Genomic DNA, 20,802 nt, shown 5'->3' with positions numbered 1-20,802 from the left:
GAAATGAAAGAGATTTCTCCCTGAGTGGGCAGGGAAGGTGGGGATGGAAATACGAGTGATCAGGATGGGGAGTATGGAGGGAGAGAGTGCTGAATCTTTAGGAAGCATGGTGCAGGGACATCTTCAAGGAGTCTAAGGTGAGGATCCTAGGTTAGAGTCCTAGAAATAGTGAATAAGTAACCTGAACTGGCCATTTCCTGTCACCAGATTGGTGCCTGGTTCAACTCTCATGAGAGAGGTGTCATCCAGCCACTGATGGAGGCAAATGCAGAGAATCAGATCCAGACATCAGGCAGAGTTGGAAAATCTTGCTGAAGAGAAGAAAGGAGTTGTAGGAGTGGGGAGGCTCAAGGACACCATGCAAAGGTTCACACAATCAACTAATCTGGGCTCACACAGACTCATAGAGACTGAACTGGCAACCAAGGAGCCTTCATGGGGCTGATCTAGGCAATCTGCATATATGTTAGAGTTGCTTAGCTTGGTCCTCTTGTGAAACTTCTAACAGTGGAAACAGGGACTGTCTCCAACTCTTTTACTGGTTTTGGGACCCTACTCCTCATACTGGTTAGCCTTGCCCAGCCTTAATACATGGGAAGGTGCTTAGTCTTACTGCAACTTGATAAGCAATGGTAAACCTGCCACTTCCTGGATGGAGACAGAAGGGGCAAGATTGGGGGTGGGAGAGCAGGGAATGAGGGAAAGGGACTGGGAGGGGAGGATGGGTGGGAGGAGACTATGGCTGGGAAATAAAAGAAACAGATGAATAAAAAGCCAAATTTTAAGAAAGTCAACTTTATTCTTCATTTTGAGGTTTATATCACGATGTTATTGGATACGTCATTAGATAGTAAAATGATGATGATAAGAAACTGATACTGTTATCACAGGGCTGCTCCAATTTAAAAATTGTATTCACATCTTTGTGGGAGCAGGCGCAAGTGAGGCCCTAAGACAACTTGCCTAAGTCATTCATTTTCGTCCATCATGTGAGTCCTGGTAATCAAACTCAGTTCCTCAGGCTTGGCCGTGTGTCATCTTCACCCACTAAGCCATCCCACTGGCCCCTTTCCCTTAGCGCCTTCTCAGAATAAACTTTGTTCCATTTGTCCACATTTATAGATCCACATCAATACAGCATTTAAAGGATATGTACATTGTTTACTTTTTAACAAGAAATGCTAAAAAATTCACACACAAGTTTTTATTCAAAACCTTTGTTTGGGTTATGATCAAAGTATATTGACATTTAGTACTTAATTGCTGTGTCTTGTGGCAATTGTATTTGTTTAATTTCCTGGGAAAATACAAAATTTTGTTCACATTTCTAGAACAGTATAGAAGGATCCTCATGTCCATGAGAAAGAAAATGCTCTCTGATTTCTTGTACACTCATCTTAGGAAGTATTTGGTCAGCTGTTGTGGTTCTTTGGGATTATGCTCACTATTTAGTGACAACATTTTATCAGTTGGTTTTTAGGGGATGGTATTTACATGCCTTTTTAGGAAAACTTACATTCAAGACACTTTTTTTTTTCAGTAAAAAAAATCACAAGCAGCAAATGGTAGAAGTAACTCATGTCTTTTCCCCAAAAATTGAATTAAATACAGGGGATGAGCGCTCCAACTTAAAAGGGTAATTGGCAAAGATCTCTGCCAATATATTCAAAATTATCTGTATTTTGAATACAAAATTAATTATATTCTAGCCAGGAACAAACTGAGATGTGTATTCTGCAAGTTCTTTCCTTGGGTTCTTGAACAAAAATAGCATCATTATGTTTCTCTTTATGCTAAAGATTTTTAACTCCTGGAGACTTGAAGTAACATTGTGATTTTTTGTTGTTGTTCTTCTGAATTTTAGTTGATTCCTGATGTTAAATCAAACCTCCTATGGTGTCCATAGCATTTTTCTTCTACTGCTTGTCATCATGGGAGAATATAAAGGTTAATTGTGCAGAAAGTTAAAAAGGAGAATCTCTCACTTGTGGTTACCTTTCAGATCCAGGCGAACCACACAGTATAAGCCTTGTCTGAGTTCTTTGTTCTTGAGTGCATACACCACGGGGTGTAGAGCAGGGGGAATAGCATTGTGCAGCACGTTCAGTAGAACCCGGATGAGGGGAACTTTCATTTTTTTACTGTGAGTGATGGAAAGGACAACAATGACAGTGTAGAAGAAAAGGATTGGGATGAGGTGAGAGGTGCAGGGACTTAAGGCCTTAGATGCCGCTTCTGCAGAGTTCAGCTTCAGCACAGACCGAAGAATCAAAGCATATGAAATCATAATCAAACCCAGGTTACCTCTCATGATTGTCCAAGCCAGGATCAGCTGGTTGATGCTGTTGATTTTCCTGTCATCACAGGACAGGCTAGTGACCCCCAAGTTAGAGCACAGGCAGTGCTCAATTTGATTCTGGGAACAGTAACTTATCTGAGCAGCCAACAAAGGAACTGACATGGGAGTCCCACAGTTTCTGAGGACCATAAACACAGCTGCTTTGACAACAAAATATTCGGTAACTATTGAAGGGTACCTCAGTGGTTTGCAAATTGCTACATACCTATCTATAGCCATGAAGACAAAGATACCTGATTCCATGGCAACAAAGCAATGGATGGCGTACATCTGAGCAAAACACTCTGGGAGGCTGATAGTCTTAGCATTGAACCATATGATGGCTAAAATCTTAGGCATGATGGTGGTTGCCAAGCCCATGTCTACTATAGCCAGAATGCCCAGGAAATGATACATAGGCTGGTGTAATGACACTTTCTGGTAGATTATGGTAATGATAAGTGTGTTGGCTATGAGAGCTAAGACATAGAGCAAAGTCAGGGGCAGGGAAAGCCAGTGCTGCCAGCTGTGGATGCCTGGAAATCCCATCAGAATAAACTCAGACACTTGGAACCTAGAGCTGTTGGAATTGGTCAGATCCTGGAACATCTCTTGCTAAGCAGAAAAAAAAGGTTAATGGTTTTAGTTTAGATTAGGAATGGAACATCAGAAAGGAGTTTAACACAGATCACTATATTTAGGAGGATCTGGCATCTTCATGATTCTCATCCTTCTGCTTTTATTAGTCAAATACCTGGTTTAGCCAGAGATATGATGAAATAAGATCATCTCTGGTAGGTAGAACTTTTTCTTTGTTAACTCAGCCTTTAAGTTCCATAATAAAGACTGTGTTTAGCTGGGCGGTGGTGGCGCACGCCTTTAATCCCAGCACTCGGGAGGCAGAGGCAGGCGGATCTCTGTGAGTTCGAGACCAGCCTAGTCTACAAGAGCTAGTTCCAGGACAGGCTCTAAAGCTGCAGAGAAACCCTGTCTCAAAAAAACAAAACAAAACAAAACAAAGACTGTGTTTATGCTATCTCCATACAGACGCATGAGATATTACAGACAATCAGTACCTTGTTCATCATCATCCTTGTAGAGACAACCCAAGCAATAAAGATAATAGGAATGTGATATCACACCCTGACTTTTCAACCTGGTTTGCTAATGTGATAACTGTTTCCTTAATTAATGTGTTTTGGTGTTGGGGCAGCTGGTCCAATCCCTGCGTTCAGGGGCGTAGCTGCCCCAGGGGAGAGGAGTACCTTTAAAAAGAACCGGGTGGCAGAGAGACGCCCTGTTACACCCCCCCCCCACCCCGCACCCCGCGTCACCCTCTGCTTTGCTGGAGCCTTGGCTTTGTAAGTGTCCCTCTTTCTCCTTTTATTAAAACTGATTTATTCTAAAAGGACTATTTTTTGGTTATTTCAAATCTCCCACATCATTTTGGCGTTCCAACGTGGGGACCCCCCTTTCTCCAGGGGCCTGCAACCCGCCGTTTCTCGGCTCCACGCGTCCCCGTAGCCACCAATGCGGAGGAACTCCTGCGGGGTTGTCCGCGGCAGTATTTCCTTTTCTTTTTCCTTTTCTTTGAGCTGCCTGCATCTTAGTGTGGGAAATCAAACCCCGCGCTCGCGCCGATCTAAGCCATGCCAAGATTATATTTCCTCTCCCCCCTTCCCTTGGCTCAGCGCCTCCCGAGCGCTCAGCCCTGGTTGCCCGCCCTCTCGCCCGCCAGCTGCTTGTGCAGCTTTTGCAGAGATTCAACGTTGATTTTAAGCTAGCGGATCGTCCTGCCCGAGCCTCCCTGTCGCCGCCGTTTCTCAGGCCACTGCGAGCTCTGCGCGCCCTGGTCCAGGATGCCATCTTTGGTTTCCCAAAAACACGTGAACCTAGGTGCACTGTGCCCTCTACTGGCAGACAACAGTAACTACAGGTAATTTTTCTTTCAATTGAAATTAAACATTCATATTGAAAATGTCTGATAATATCACTGTTAAAGGATTCTATAATTTGTTTAATTACACGATGACTGAATTTTGTAGCGATACAGATGTGGTTTCCTTTGGCTGGATATTTACAGAGCTTGGTATCTTCTTTATTTTTATTTTTTTCATTACAACGTGGTTGGAAGATAGAAAAGTGATAGAGTTCTTACAGGCAGGAGTTAAAAAACTAAACAAGGACATAACTGGTTTGGAAAATAACTTCTGCCACACCAATAAACAGTTTGAAGAGACATTTGCAGCTCTCCAGGAAAGGAATAGTAGAGCTTCCTCTGAGATGGCTTTGTCAATTGAGAAAAATATGCAAGAGATTTGTAAACGGCTTGAAGCTCTCGAGGAGAAGTTTGAATCTCGTGAGGAAAGGAATAACAGATCTTTCTCTGAGATGGCTTTATCACTTGAGAAAAAATGCAAGATATGGAGGCAGGAACAGCTGATTTGAATCATAAATTGCAATCCCTGTCGGTAGGAACTGAAACATTATCTGAGAAGATTCGAACCGTTGAATGTATTAACAAGACTTTATCAAAGGGCTATGAAAGATTACTGGACAGAATTTCGATACAAGATGGCACTATTCATGCCATGAAAATTCTGTCCAAGGATGAGACATTATCGGTGTTGGACAAGCTTCATACCTTTGAATCCTCTATGAAAGCCTTGGAACATAATACTGGGCAAGAGATTGAGGCATTGCAGGAGGCAATGGTAAACATATTTGAAAAGATTGAGGAAATTATAGACTCTGATGAACAGGAGCAAATAGTACAAAAGAAAATCCCGACCCCATCGGTAAATAGAACTCTCCGGGATAGTTTTAACAAAACTCTGCCTATTTTTCCAGTGATAACAACAGAAAAGGTGACTGGTTCTAAAAACCCTAAGGTCACCAAGGAATATACATGGGAACCCATCCATATGAATGATCTGAAAGAAATTAAACAAGCTGTTATGAATTTTGGGATACATAGCTCCTTTGTTAAGGAGATGCTAAAGTCTTGGTCCATAAATATGAACCCTACACCAAGGGACTGGATTGACCTAGTGTCGGTTCTAGAGAGCGGATCTCAATTAAGCTGGAAGTGTGTGTTCAGACAAGAGGCTAGGCTTTTAGAATAGCAGGAAAGATCAAAGGGAGTTGACATTACCCTAGATCAAATTCTGGGTGAAGGACTTTATTCTGATCCTCTAGAACAAGCTAATTATGATGAACACACTTTATCCATATGTACAACCACAGCCTTAAAGGCTTGGGACAGGGTTCAAAACCCAAGACAGAGAACGGAATCATATATCAGAGTTAAACAGGGTCCGAGAGAACCATTTGTTGACTTTTTACATAGACTAACTAAAGCTGTACAAATAGGGATATCTGACCCAGAAGCAAGGCAGGTAATAATTGAGTCCTTGGCTTATGAGAATGCCAATGTAGAGTGCAAAAGGGTTTTGACGCCTCTAAAGACCAGATCAGCACCTCTGGATGAATGGGACTTACATACAATGAATATTGAATCGGCTGATTTTAATACAGAGACCTGGGTGGAAGAAGCCATTGCCAATGGTAAAAGAAGACATCAAAATACCAAATGTTTTAATTGTGGCAGAATGGGACATATGAAACGGAATTGCAGACAAAGGATTTACAGAAATAATAATAATAATGCCTCTTCCAGGAATAACAGGAGTAGGAGGCCTCAGCCTTCAGGTTTATGTAGGAGATGTGGAAAAGGTAGACATTGGGACAGTGAATGCAGATCGTCAAGAGAGAGGCAAGGAAATCCGCTGCAAGTGGGAAACGCTATGGGGGGCCTCTCGCAGGCCCCCATGGCGAATGTGGTCCAGTCATTTCCTGTTACAATGGAGAACATGCCTTGTCAGGACAATTAGAAAACCCCATGTCTGCTGTTAGAAGCAAAAATGGCCTGAAAGATGAATTACATGTATTTTGGCAAACTTCTAAAAGTGATCAAAGACCGAAGTTAAGAGTGTGTGTAAATGGCATTTTCATTACTGGCCTGCTGGACACAGGAGTGGATGTTAGTATCATTACTCCAGAATCTTGGCATCTGTCTTGGCCTCTACAGGATGTAAATGTTTGGCTCTTGGGAATTGGAACCCTATCTCAAGTAAGACAAAGCACGAGATGGGTTGAATACATAGGGACAGAAGGACAAATAGGAAAATTAAGGCCATATGTAGCTAATATTGCAGTAAATTTATGGGGTCGTGACCTATTGCAGCAATGGAATACTCAAATTAACATTCCTGCTGCCTCTATAGCATATATTTCTGAGGAAAACATCAAAAGGTATTCCAGATGGCGAAAACCAGCCATTTAGGCTGTACAAGAACACAAAGCAAAGGATGCCCCTCCAGAATCACCAACGGCCCTACCTCTAAAATGGTTGACTAAGAAACCAATATGGACAAAACAATGGCCTTTATCTGAGGAAAAGTTGCAAGCTTTAGAACAGCTAGTACAAGAGCAATTGGATGCTCAGCATATAGAAGAATCTACCAGCCCTTGGAATTCTCCTGTATTTGTGGTTAAGAAAAAATCTGGTAAATGGAGAATGGTGACAGATCTCAGAGCTATCAACAAGGTTATTCAGCCTATGGGCTCTCTGCAATCTGGACTTCCTCTGCCTTCTTTATTACCAAAAGGATGGCCTCTCATAGTTATTGATTTGAAGGACTGTTTCTTCACCATACCTTTACAAGAAAAAGATAGAGAAAAGTTTGCCTTCATAGTGCCTACTTATAATAACTCTCAACCTACCAAGAGATACCAGTGGACCGTCCTCCCACAGGGCATGTTGAACTCTCCCACCCTGTGCCAATACATTGTAAATCAACCATTGCAAATAATACACAAGCTGTTTCCCAAGTCTATTATTTATCATTACATGGATGATATTTTATTGTCTGATTCAAACATGGATACCTTAGAAAGACTGTTTGAAGAGGTGAAAATAGTTCTACCTAAATGGGGATTACAGATTGCTCCTGAAAAAATTCAGAGAGGAGATTCTGTTGATTATCTAGGTTATAGAATAGGCTTGCAAAAAAATAAGACACAAAAGGCACAAATTAGTTTTGTCATTTTAATATCATGGGAGTATGAAACTCACCCATAAAATAATACAACTTTTAATGTACATATTTAATTTGTATTTATATTTTAAAAATTGAATAAGGTATGATAGTCCTACTGATGTCAAGCAATTTTTACAAATGAATAATTAATGACCTAAGTAGTCAACAAAAGGAAGAAATATAATAAAAATTTAAACACTATTAAATTCTTGTCTGTATAGAACCTTGTTGAAAACATGAAGATATCTACCAGCAAACATCAAAAATTTAAAGTATACCACTTAAGTAAAGATAAATAATTTTGGGGTTTTTGTTTTGTTTTGTTTTGTTTCTTTGAGACAAAGTTTCTCTGTAGCTTTAGTGCCTGTCCTGGAACTAGCTCTTGTAGATCAGGCTGGCCTTGAACTCACAGAGATCCACCTGCCTCTGCCTCCTGAGTGCTGAGATTAAAGGCATGTGCCACCACCACCTGGCTAAATAAGGATAAGTAAAAATTTCAATAAAAGTTCTGTTATAGAATAGAGAAATCGTAAAAAGCTCTATAGTAGTAAAAAAAAAACACCAAGAAAAACAAAAAACAAAAACTGTTTGTACAGTCCCATCAGTTCTTTACAGTTTAATAGAAGGGCTGGTGAGATGACCCATCAGGTAAAGGCACTTGCCCAGAAAGAAGCCCAACAACCTGAGTTTGATCCCTGGGACTCCCATGTTTGAAGGAGAGAACTAACTCTCACAAATGGTCCCCTGAGCTGCTCTATACCATTGCCATGGCAGGGAGACTTTAATATACAAATGGCAGGAAGGGAGCCTAGTTGCCGGAAGCAGAGCCGGAAGCCAGAGAGCAAGTGGAGGGAAGTGGCCGCATTTTTAAAGAGAGAGACCATGCCCTAATGGGATACTATCTCAGCAGCTACTGGCTGAAAGAGCAGAAGGAGCTCCCACAACACCTGCATTTTGTCAGTGGTTGAGGTATGGGCAGTTCCTTGCCCAAAGGTCAGTTTTTCCAAGAAGAAAACAAGCTCCAAGTGGAGTGTCATTGGTGCTCAACATTCTCTCAGGAATAGTTTTGTGCTGCCAGGAACAATCATGTCTCAGGTCAACAGAACCCTAAATTATTTGAATGCCATATTCTACAGCTCTTTGAAGTGGTTGAAGATTACCTATCTATGTGGAATACAATCTCTATGTATCTAAAGAACCTGATTAGTCTAACTATACATATGAAAAACATGGATTGACCTATAATTCTGAATATATATAACTTAAGGACTAAGACTTTATATTAGAATATTAACTGTGCAACCAATAAGGACAATGACCTCAAAATGTGAACAATGCATAAGTATCTTGATCAGAGGTAGGAATGTATATTGCAATACGACAAATATATCCCAAAATTGTGTCAATGTACACAATGTCTTAAGCAGAGGTAGAAGCATACATGCATACAATAATGCAAAATAACTTTGCCTAGGAATACAAATATTGTAGACAAAAATAGAAACATATTCAATATAATTTAAGTTTGTATCAACATACAAGAATCTATACCAATGTAAATTGTCTATAAATAATAGTTCACAAGTATTTGCTCTATTACTCATACTAATCTATTATCCCATCCAATTTTACCCCTTTTTTCCAAAGAGATCCCTGAACCTACATATTTTTCTCCCAACCCCCAACCCTATACCAATTATAATCAACCACTAAATGATGTCCCTAACCCTGAGGACAAATTTTGTTAGGAGAGGGAACATCATGTTCTAGAATTACTTCCAGCTGTCACGGGGGTGACGATCTTTCTATGGTATCCTGTGAAAGTAAAATGATGGCTAAGTTTTAAGATAACTGTCTGGTATAATTGCAAATAGTCTCTGAGTATTCAATAGAGTTTTTCTGAGGTTTCTATTTGGAGTTCTGGATAGAACACTGTAAAAAACAGTGCACCATTTCAGCTAACCAAGTTGAAACCATCTTGAGCAACTTGTACCCAAAACAGGTCTTGTAGTAATGCTATCAGCATCATGATGTCATATCAACCAGGTGTAATCATTGTTGTAGGGCCCCATCTTCTTCCTGGAAACTTCAAAGGTTACAGCAGGAAAATTCATTGTCCATTGTGGAAAACTTAAACATTATATAAATGTATATTCAATGAAAGGTATGACAGAGACAAAAATAGATGTGAAGAAAAGTAAATTTTTTTCTGAATTCTTTCTTCTTTCTGTCCCATATCAGACAGCTCCTGACATGAGACAGAAACTCTGAATTTTTCTTTTAACAATATGCCTGGATTTAGAGAAGGACAGAGCCATTGTCCAACTCCAGAGCCAGCTTTGATTTTTAACTAAGTCATGACTATTACTCTAGTTTATGTTCAGTAATTTTTACCTTCAGATGACCCATCCTCATAAGTCATAATTCTCTTTGCTTGGTGATCCTACTGGATATTATTTTTCCTCTTTAGGCATCTAGATGTCCAGGGTCTCTTGACTTTTTGAAAATGAGTATTTTTCTGCAAAGACAAGATCAGAACCCTGCCCCAACCCTTATGAGGTTTCCTTACCACCTGTATGGCTGTCACCTCTATGGGTGAGCTGTCATTTCTCTTTCTCAAGATATTTCTCTTTTTCAAACCAAATCTTTGTTAATTCTGATGCTATCTATAACTTTTCTTCTCCTGTTGAAACAAAAGCAGAATCCTTTAATCAACATAGCATATCTCCTGGCTTCCATTGTAAGGTCAACATATCCTTAAAATGTACCAGCTGATTAAATTCAGAAGACTTTTCTATTATCCAATGTCTCTCTGCTGCCGTTGTTCCTTTCTCATTAGCACTAAGAAAATTCAAGGTTAATAAAGCATTATGTAATCTATTTCTGGGGGTATTTTCCATCCCTTTCTGTTTGTTTAACATATCCTTTATAGTTCAATTTGATCTTTCTATAACTGCCTGACCTGTAGTATTGTTTGGTATAACTACACCAGCATTTATAGTATAAACACTCCTAAGTAGGTGGGTAATTTAAAGACCACTGGTTGTAGGGTTTCCTATAGCATGGGTGCATTCTGACTGGATAAACACTAAAATGCTGCCATGCGTGCATTCTGATTTGAGTGAGTTCTTGTTAAGAAGCTCTGGGTATTTTTGTTGTCTTCTTCCTGCTTCCTCTTTTGCCTCTTTTGGTTCTAAAGATGATGCTGGTCAATCTGTGTGACTTTAATACTTTTTTAAAAAGTTTTTTCCATTGGCTCCCCTTTTCCAGGCTGACTGTGGTAAGTGAATAAATACTTAGGGTGCTGTTTGTCTGGGAAAAAGTTCATATTCACAGAAGAAGTAACATGTGGGGAGGGGACTTTTTCGATCTTTAGATTATAACTCAAAGAAGGGTTATTCAGAGGTCATCCTGTTCATAGTCCAGTGCTACACAGAGGAGTAACCAACTGATAGTGTGGTTAATTGACACTTTCTGAAAGGGAGGATTAAGTGGTATGCATTACCTTTGTCTTGGAGCTTTAGCAGAAAGTCCAATGGCAGTCACTAGATGAGTTTTTCCCTCTCCACATTATCATACCCACTTATATCACTGTGGGGAGACCAGCATTGATGTCATTGGCTTGCTTTGCTCTTTAAATGAACAGCAATAGCTGTGTTTGGCATATGTGCAAGAAAGCAAATTCTCTCCTACACAGCATGATTTTGTATAGGTCCCAGTGCCCTTCAGAAAACACTTGCCCTTGACACTCCAGTCCTGGCCCATTTTACATTCTCCCTTTAATGTGACCCGCAGCCTTAGGAATAAAAAGCAGCTTGTCAGAGACATGGTATTCAATGCCCACCTTTTCTCAATAATAATATGGTCATCCATGACCATCTGGCCTAAGGTAAAGAACCAGAGAGAATTTACCACATCACCTTATTTGAATTATCTGCATGGGGCTGGTCATTATCTTTTTATCTCTGGCCTGACTTTCTAGGTTGTGATAACAGAACCTGTCAGTATGTGGAACAAAGTGTGCATTGTGTGAAACCACACTGTCATGGAGAAGTGATGACATTTTTAAAAATCCAGTTGCAAGCAAGCATCTCCACAAGCACTCCAGTCTCTCAGATGAAATAACGTCTAGAAACATGTAAATAATATACTTTATTTATACTTATGCCCCATCTCTTTTTAAAATTTTTTAAAGAACTATTTTTTCTCATTTTACATGCTAAATCCATTTCCTAACCCCTCTCCTGCTCCCTCACCTTCCCCCAATGTCTCCCATCCACTCCTTAGAGAGGGTAAGGCTTCCATGGGGAATCAACAAAGTCTAGCACATTGCTTTGAGGAAGGACCAAGCCCCGTACCCTGCTATATCTAGGCTGAGCAAGGTATCCCTCTAGAGAGAATGGGTTCCAAACAGCTAGGACATAAATCCTGGTAGGGATACATCCTGGTATCACTGCCAGTGGCCCCACAGTCCTCCCCATCCATACAACTGTCACCCACATTCAGAGGGCCTAGTTTGGTCCTATGCTGGTTCCCTCACTATCAGCCCGGAGTCGGAAGGCTGTCATTTGCTCAGGTAGCTGTTTCTGTGGTTTATCCCCACTAGGGTATTGACCTTTTCACTTGTGTTTTCACTCCCCCTCTCGTCAAGTGGACTTTGGGAGCTCAGCCCAATGCTCCACTGTAGTTCTCTGCATCTGCTTCCATCAGTTGCCGGATGTAAGTTCTATGATGACATTTAAGATATTCATCAATCTGACAAAGGGCAATGCCAGTTCAGGCACCCTCTTCGCTATTGCTTAGGGTCTTAGCTGGTCATCCTTGTGGCTTCCTGGGAATTTCTCCAGTGACAAGTTTCTTCCTAGCCCCATAATGGCTCCCTCAATCAAGATATCTCTTTCCTTGTTCTCTGTCTCGGTCCTTCTCCAATCTCCACCATCCCATTCCCTCTAATTCTCCTTCCCTCTCTTCTTATCTCCTCTTCCTCCCCTTCCACCTTCTCTTCTCCCCCTACTCCCACACTCCCAATTTTCTCAGGAGATCTTGTTTATTTTCCCTTCCCTGGGGGAATCTATGTATGTTTCTCTTAGGATGCTACTTGTCACTTAGCTTCTCTGGGGTCATGGGCTATAGGCTCCTTATCCTTTGCTTTACAGCTAGCATTCACATATGAGTGGGTACATACCATGTTCATATTTCTGGGTCTGGGTTACCTCACTCAGGATGGTTTCTTCTAGTTCTATCCATTTGCATGCAAATTTCAGTATGTCATTTTTTTAACCACTGAGTAGTAGTACTCTATTGTGTAAATGTGCCATGTTTTCTTTGTTCATTCTTCAGTTGAGGAGCATCAAGGTTGTTTCCAGTTTCTGGCTATTACAAATAATGCTGCTATGAACATAGTTTAACAAATGTCCTTGTAGTATAATTGAGCATCCTTTGGGTATATGCCCAAGAGTGGTGTTGTTGGGTCTTGTGGTAGGTTGATTCCCAGTGTTCTGAGAAACTGCCATACTGATTTTCAGAGTGGTTATACAAGTTTGCATTCCCACTAGCAGTGGAGTAGTGTTCCCTTTCTCCACATCCTCTCCAGCATAAACTATCATTGGTGTTTTTGATCTTAGCCATTCTGACAGGTGTAAGATTGTATCTGAGAGTCAATTTGATTTGCATTTCTCTGACAATTAAGGATGTTGAACATTTCTTTAAGTATCTTTCAGCCATTTTAATTTCTGACCACACTAAACCTAATAGAAGAAAAAATGGGAAGTAGCCTTCAATGCATGGGTTTAAGAGATTACTTTCTAAATACAACACCAGTAGCACAGACACTGAGAACAACAATAAATAAATGGCACCTCCTGAAATTGAGAAGCTTCTGTAAAGCAAAGGACACAGTCAATAAGACAAAAAGGCAGCCTACTGAATGGGAAAAGATCTTCAGCAACCCACATCAGACAAAGAACTGATCTCCAAAATATATAAAGAACTCAAGAAATTAGACATCAAAACATCAAATAATCCAATTAAAAATGGGGTACAGATCTAAACAGAATTCTCAACAGAAGAATTTCAAATGGTTCCATCTCTTATTAGTTCACTTCTTTCCCATTAATGGTTGTCCCACAAAGTTATTTGAACGCAGTTAGATCATATTAGTAAACCGAAATAAAGACCAAACCAAAGAGGAAGAAATGGAGGCAGTTTGGGAATAATTCCACTTTGAGAGCCGAGTTGTAGGTGATCTCAAAGACAAAATACAGACTAAGAGAAAGGAAAGAGAAAAGTGTCCCAAGAGCTAGCAAGAGATAGATACAACGTCATGGCAGACCTAACTCCTGTCTTTTCCAATAGAAAAAAACTCCATGTGCTCTGATCTGTGAAGTGAGTATCTCAACAAGACTTTATCCATCGGGAAAGAGCAACAACTATTATTCTCTAGTAAGGTGCCTCCTTTGTCTATCTAGGTGTCAGTAGGTGATGTTAGAAACATGAACTCTGGCCCTGAGGTCATAAGGTCAAGAGAGCTGCTCCTGCCTGCCACCAGTTGCAATACTCATGAGAGCAGGCCCTATACCTTGCAAGGACAGCACAAAAGAGTCAATCCCATTGATGAAAGTGTGGGTGAGCCAGCCTAGAAGTTGTGAGCATGGGATAGCTGTCCCTATTACTCACCTGCCAAGTGGTATCATGAGCAGAGGGGAGCTGGCCCTGAGATGGGAAGGGCGGGAGATCTGCCACTGTTACCCCGCAGTTGCAACACCTGAAAGAGCAGGCCCTGCACCTCTTGAAGGCAGCACAATAGAACCAACCTAATTGGTGGCAGTGTGGGTGAGCCAGCCCAGAAGCTATGAGCATGGGAGAGCTAGTCCTTTTGCTCATTAGCTGTATCACTCGTGAGGTGGCCCCTATGCCACAGCAGGGCAACACAGTAGGGCTGGCCCTGGGGTGTAGGTGTGGGAGAGCCAACCTTGATATTGGAAGCAGGAGAGCTGGCCCTGCCCCTTACTCATGGTTGCAAGAGGTAACTCACCAGAACAATACAGGAGAGCTCACCCTGGTGGTGAGGATAAGGGAGAGCTGGCAAACCTGACAACTACCCAGGCCCAGAACCAGGGTTATGTGTTGGCCAGTTCCAACATCCACCACATCTGTGATCTGCTGGAACACCTGAAGGTGCCAGTCCTGCAGACCCAAGGCTACAGGATTTCCACAACTCAGGGCAAGAGCAGGATAACCAAGAGGAGTTCCAGTGAGGACCCAGCATCGACACACAATGCTGCTATGAACATAGTTGAGCACATGTCCTTGTGGTATGATTGAGTATCCTTTGGGTATATATGCAAAAGTAGAATTGCCGGGTCTTGAGGAAGGTTGTTTCCTAATTTTCTGAGAAAATGCCATACTGATATCCAAAGGGGCTGTACCAGTTTGGCTGTACCAGTTTGCACTCCCACCAGCAATGGAAGAGTGTTCCCTTTACCCCACAACCTCTCCAGCATAAGTTGTCATCAGTGTTTTTGATCTTGGTCATTCTTACAGGAATAAGATGGAATCTCAGAGCTGTTTTGATTTGCATTTCTCTGATGACTAAGGATGTTGAGCATTTCCTTAAGTGTCTTTCAGCCATTTTAGATGCCTCTGTTGAGAGTTCTCTGTTTTGATCTGTACTCCATTTTTTAAATTGGATTATGTGTTCTTTTGATGACCAATTTCTTGAGTTTTTTGTATATTTTGGAGATCAGACCTCTGTCTGATGTGGGGTTAGTGAAGACCTTTTCCCATTCTGTAGGCTGTCATTTTGTCTTGTTGACCGTGTCCTTTGCTTTACAGAAGCTTTTCAGTTTCAGGAGGTCCCATTTATTAATTGTTTCTCTCAGTGTCTGTGTTATTGGTATTATATTTAGGAAGTGGTCTCCTGTTGCCAATGCATTCAAGTGTATTTCTCACTTTCTTTTCTATAAGGTTCAGTGTGGCTGGCTTTATGTTGAGGTCTTTGGTCCATTTGGACTTGAGTTTTGTGCATGGTGATAGATGTGGGTCTATTTTCATTCTTCTACATGTTGATATCCAGTTATGCCAGAACCGTTTGTTAAATATGCATTCTTTTTCCCTTTTGATTTTTTTTGCTTTTTTATTAAAAATCAGGTGTTCAAAGATGTGTGGATTTATATCTGGGTCTTTTATTTGGGTCCATTGGTCCTCCTGTCTGTTTTTATGCCAATACCAGACTGTTTTCAGTACTGTAGCTCTGTAGTAGAGTTTGAAGTCAGGGATTGTGATGCCTCCAGAAATTCTTTTTTTTTTTTGTACAGAATTGTTTTGGCTATCCTGGGTTTTTTGCTTTTCCATATGAAGTTGAGTACCGTTCTTTCGAGGTCTGTGTGAATAATTTTTCTGGGATTCTCATGGGCACTGCATTGAATCTGTAGATTGCTTTTGGTAAGATTGCCTCTTTTTTCTCTTAAATTTTATTTTATTTTATTTTGAGGGGAAGGTTGCAAGGACAGAGTGCAGATACAAAGGGAAGGACAGAGAAATAAATAGGATGGAGATGCATGATGTGAAAGACAAAGAATAAATAAATAGAAAAATGTTTGAACTAAAAATAATAAATAAAAGAAACATTAATTAACATTTGCTATGGTTTCAGTGTGCACCCTTGCCATGATCTGCATAACTTTAGACTTGACTGGTGTGACAAGGAGGACAGACACATGTCAGAAAGGTTGGAACTGGGTGGGCTATGCACACTGGTGGAGATGCACCAGCAGCCTGGAAACTCAATGGGTTTACTTTATGTCTCTGAAACTAGGTGTTTTATGGCATACAGATGAACAAGGAGGTGGGTTTATAGTATATGGCTGAACATGGAGGCATGTTTCTGGTACATACCTGAACACGGAGGTGTGTTTATAGTATATGATTGAATATAGAGATGGGTTTATGATATACAGATGAGCAAGGAGGTGGGTTTGTGATATATGGCTAAACATGGAGTTGGATTTATGGCACATGGATGAACATGGAGGTGGATTTATGGTACATCACTGAATATGGAGTTAGGTTTATGGTATACGATTGAACAAGAAGGCAAGTTTAGCTGACCTTGGTAGGAGGTCTCTGTAGCATATGGTCTCAGGCTATAGTCATATAGGAGGAGGAAGCTGTGACTGATAATTTCTGTACACTCTATCAACATTTGTACTCAGACCAGGAAAAGACCTGGTCATCCTCTTGAACATGACAGAGAGAAGGCCTTGTCATTCCCAAGGGTGTGAGGCACTGGGAATGTCTGTGTCAAACAACACACACTCATCCCTTACTTCATCCTCTTCCCACATACCCTCAGAGTTTGCATGCTGGAACCTAGCCTTTCAGTCTGGCAGTGGTGAGAAGAAAGCTCTAGGGGATGGTGTTTGAGTCATGGAATGGAGCACTCTTGACTGAATTAATGCCTTCCTCGTGGATCTGGGCTAGTTCTCTTGGTGGTGGGAGGTCTAGCTCTCATGCGTCTGGATTAGTCACCACTAGAGTGAGTTGTTATAGAAGGAGGCTGTTCTCCTATTTTGTCTTTTACACATACATGCTTGCACTCCCTGTTTCCACTATTAATTCCAAGGGGTGGACTGCCAGCATCATGCTTGGACAGAGAGCATAAATATATTTGTTTTCTTCATAAGTTCCTACGTCTCAGATATTCTGTTGCAGCAACAGAAAGCAAACGAAGATGACGTGACAGACTTCCAAGTTAAGAGTTCAAAGACATCTTTGAGATTCCTTTATCTTGTGCTGCTCAAAATCAACAACAAAAAATGATTCTTAGAATAGAAACACATGAACAATGACTCAGACTGTTTCTAATGCAATCACACTATTGTCTTTTTTTCATGATTTTCTTTTTCTAAATATTTTTTTCCAAGGGTGCTATAGCTAGTGGGTGAACTGAGTTACCGTGTACACAGAGGATTGAGGTGAATTGAGTTTACCATGTGCATAGAGGGATGAGATGGATTGAGTTTTACCGCGGGCACAGAGAGATAACTTGAATAGAGTGCCTTTGATCATAGTATATTGTTATCATTATGACTCTTTACACATAACTTTCTCTTCCATATAAGCATCTCATCTCCAATGTGGTTTGTTTTTATCCTTTTATTTATTGGGATTCTTGACTGTTGTGAATGACTGCATTTTAACAATAATAAACATAAAAGTGCTGTAAAAATTAGAGTGAATTATACAGACAAGAGGATATGTTTGTTTGCCCAGAAAACCCAAAAGATTTTGTAAACAAACAAGAACAAAAGTGGAATTTTGAAAATGGATGTTCCTGTGTAGAAAAATGGAAGCTGCTCTACTTTAAGACCAAATTCACATAAAAGAACAAATGTTGTATTAAATAATTATTGTGATGCCAGTTATAAGAAAGGGCTCTGTTTTCACATTCTAGGATGAAAACTTTTTCCTTAGCATATGTTTCTTTGTCTGGTTTTGGTATCAGAATCTCATTAAGTTACCTGAGAGTATTTCTGCTCTTCTGTGTTTTGGAAGGTCTTATTTAAAATTTACATTATTTCTCTTATAAATTTTGTTTAAAATTCACTATAAGGTCAGGTAGATTTAGAGTTTCTTTTATGAGAGGTTTTAAAGTATAAATTGAACTTTTTTAGAGTCTACTTGAATGTCAAAATTAAAAAAGAATATATTTTCAATGCCAAATACCGGCAAGGATTTGGAGAGCAACTAGGATCTTCATATGCTGCTGGTGGGAACATTAATTGCACAGAGAGTATTGAAAGTAGCAAATCAGTTTCTTGTAAAGCCAAACATTACAATAAATATGACCCCAGATCTCCTCTCCTAGGTATTTACCCAGGTGGGTGATCACATGCACCTTCGCAGATACTTCTACTCATGTATGTACATGATAAATGAGTGTATAAGCATCACCACGCTGAAGGAAAGGAAGCAGACACAAACATCTACTTTACACTGTTACTGCATCTATGTGAAATTTTTGCAGAGGCAAAATTATAGTCCTTGAAGGTTGATCTGTGATTGCCAAGGGCCAGAAGTCGAAAAGAAATATATTGTCAAAGGTCCATGGGAACTTTGTGTTAGGATAGAAATATTTTATACAAGATTGTAGTGGTGACTTCTATTCCTATACCTGCAGTTCTCAAAATACCTTTATGAAACTCAGCACAATATAGAGCGATTATTTACCAATACCATTTTTAAAAATAAAGAAATTATCAAACTGTATGTTAAAGTCAGTGAATTGGTAAGTTATGCCATTGAAATAGATTATTTAAAAGATAACATCAAGACAGTTGTGATACAGCCACCTTGTATCCACGGAGGAGGAAAATAAGATAGGGAAAGCTGCTAAGTCACACAGAAAAGATCACAGGTACAAGAAGCTGGGTAGTCTGAGCCACTTTTGAATCAATGGACCACACTGCTGGGCCAGCATTAGAGCTAAAAAAGAATCAGCAGCCCACTGGGTCCCAAGATCACCCCTAGTAAAAAGGACTTGACACTGATACACATATAATGGTACAGTGGAATTCTGCCCAATGGAAAACGGGTCCTATTATTAAAAAAAACAGAAAGTATGGGGGCGGGCAAACTAAGAAATGTCTTTTCCCAGATAAAATAATAAACAAATATATAAATATGTTTAAATTAATTTCATAACAGAAGAGTTAGATATTTAATGGTTTGTCTCTGAACAGAGTTGACCTTAAGGCCACCAAGGGAAGTGGCATTTCTCGAGGAAAATCCCAGTATTTTCACATAGCATTAACCCAAATGGCATCACTATTAAATCTCTCCATTTCATGACCTCTGTTCTTCAAGTGTTTTCTTCACGCTGTGTTTTTTGATCGACTTACTCAAAATGCCGCCAGCATTTTCCAAGCATTTTTCTGATAGCTGTCGTCACCTCCTTGTTCTTCAGGCTGTAGATGAGGGGGTTCAGCATGGGGGTGATGACACCGTACTGCAATGAGAAGATGATTTCCATGGGGGAGCCCGAGGTCGGCATGGTGTAACGCAGGCCAGCTGACCCAAAGTACAAGATCACTATAGTGAGGTGGGAGGAGCAGGTGGAGAAAGCCTTGCTTCTGCCTGCGGTGGAGCGCATGCTCAGGATAGTGGAGACAATGCGGCCGTAGGAAGCTAGAACCAGAAGAAGAGTTCCAGACGCATGTACAACAAAAGACCAGAGCAAGACAGAGGCGTTAGCAGAGACATCCGAGCAGGAGAGCGGGAAGAGGGACGGAATCTCACAGCTGTAGCTGTGTATAGTTCCATAGTCACAGAAGTCCAAAGTCCCAGCTAGGAGGGTGTTAATGAGTGAGTTCAGTATGGCCAGTCCCCAGGATCCCCACACGAGCCCCTCGCAGAACCAGCTGCTCATTATCTGGCCGTAGAGTAGAGGGCGGCAAATGGCTGCGTAGCGGTCATAGGCCATGACTGCTAGGAGTAAGGCCTCCGTGCCTCCAATGGCAAACACAAAGAAGGCCTGGGCCAGACAGCCCTTCACCGGGATTGTTTTTGTCTTAGACATTAGGTTTTCCAGCATCTTGGGCACAGAGACTGAAGAATACGAAAGGTCCACGAATGACAGGTGACCCAGAAAGAAGTACATAGGTGAACGGAGGTGAGCGTCAGCCATTATGGCCAGCACAATCACGGAGTTCCCTGCCAGGGTCAGGACATAGATCACAAGGAAAATCACACAGAGTGCTGCTTGGATCCGAGCATCAGTGGACAGGCCAAGAAGGACGAACTCAGAGACCACACTGACGTTTCCCATGGCTGTGTAGTGCATCTTCTTCAGAATCTGAAAAGCAAAAGTAAGAAAACAAAAGAACCTCCTCTTATATGATGCCTTCTCTTCTTCAAGAAAATAATTTCTTCCATACCCCAGAATCCAAATTTCATTGACTGTTGATCCGGTATGACAAAATTTTCTATATTTTAAATGCCACACGTTTGTGATCAGGCCAGCCAGCTGCCGACATTGGCTGTTCTCCCTCTTCTGACATGGGCTGTTGGGCTTTGGCTGTTGTTTTAGGTCTTCAGTTCTTCTGAAGAAAATGGAGATGTAAAAAGCAACATGGTGAAGGGTAAAACTAGGAGTGGATTCAGAAGACTGGAATTCCCAGTTCAGCCGAAGAGGCACTGCAGTCACGGCAGGAGCCTAGGCAAGAAAGAAGACAGAGATTTAAAAAATATTTTGATGGTTGTCATTTAAACGTTGCTGTATAGCAGAAATTTCTTTGGAAGAAAGAAAGATAATGAAGTGCCTGATCAACTATTGGCCTTCAAAGTCCTAAGGATTCACTGCTT

At 40.8% G+C, this 20,802-nt stretch overlaps 2 protein-coding genes across 2 annotated transcripts; both read right to left on the bottom strand.

Moving 5' to 3' along the window:
* Positions 1-1,981: 1,981 nt before the first annotated feature.
* LOC119822717 (putative olfactory receptor 56B2) lies at positions 1,982-2,947 on the bottom strand. The gene has a single exon (XM_038342201.1). It carries the CDS (start codon positions 2,945-2,947, stop codon positions 1,982-1,984), a length of 966 nt encoding a protein of 321 aa, XP_038198129.1.
* Positions 2,948-19,336: 16,389 nt separating this feature from the next.
* Positions 19,337-20,266, bottom strand: LOC119823956 (olfactory receptor 8S1-like). The gene has a single exon (XM_038344096.1). It carries the CDS (start codon positions 20,264-20,266, stop codon positions 19,337-19,339), a length of 930 nt encoding a protein of 309 aa, XP_038200024.1.
* Between the last annotated feature and the right edge of the window lie 536 nt (positions 20,267-20,802).

Source organism: Arvicola amphibius, chromosome 9 (genome assembly GCF_903992535.2).
Source record: "Arvicola amphibius chromosome 9, mArvAmp1.2, whole genome shotgun sequence".
Taxonomy (NCBI): domain Eukaryota; kingdom Metazoa; phylum Chordata; class Mammalia; order Rodentia; family Cricetidae; genus Arvicola; species Arvicola amphibius.
This window is presented reverse-complemented; position numbering and strand designations above follow the sequence as displayed.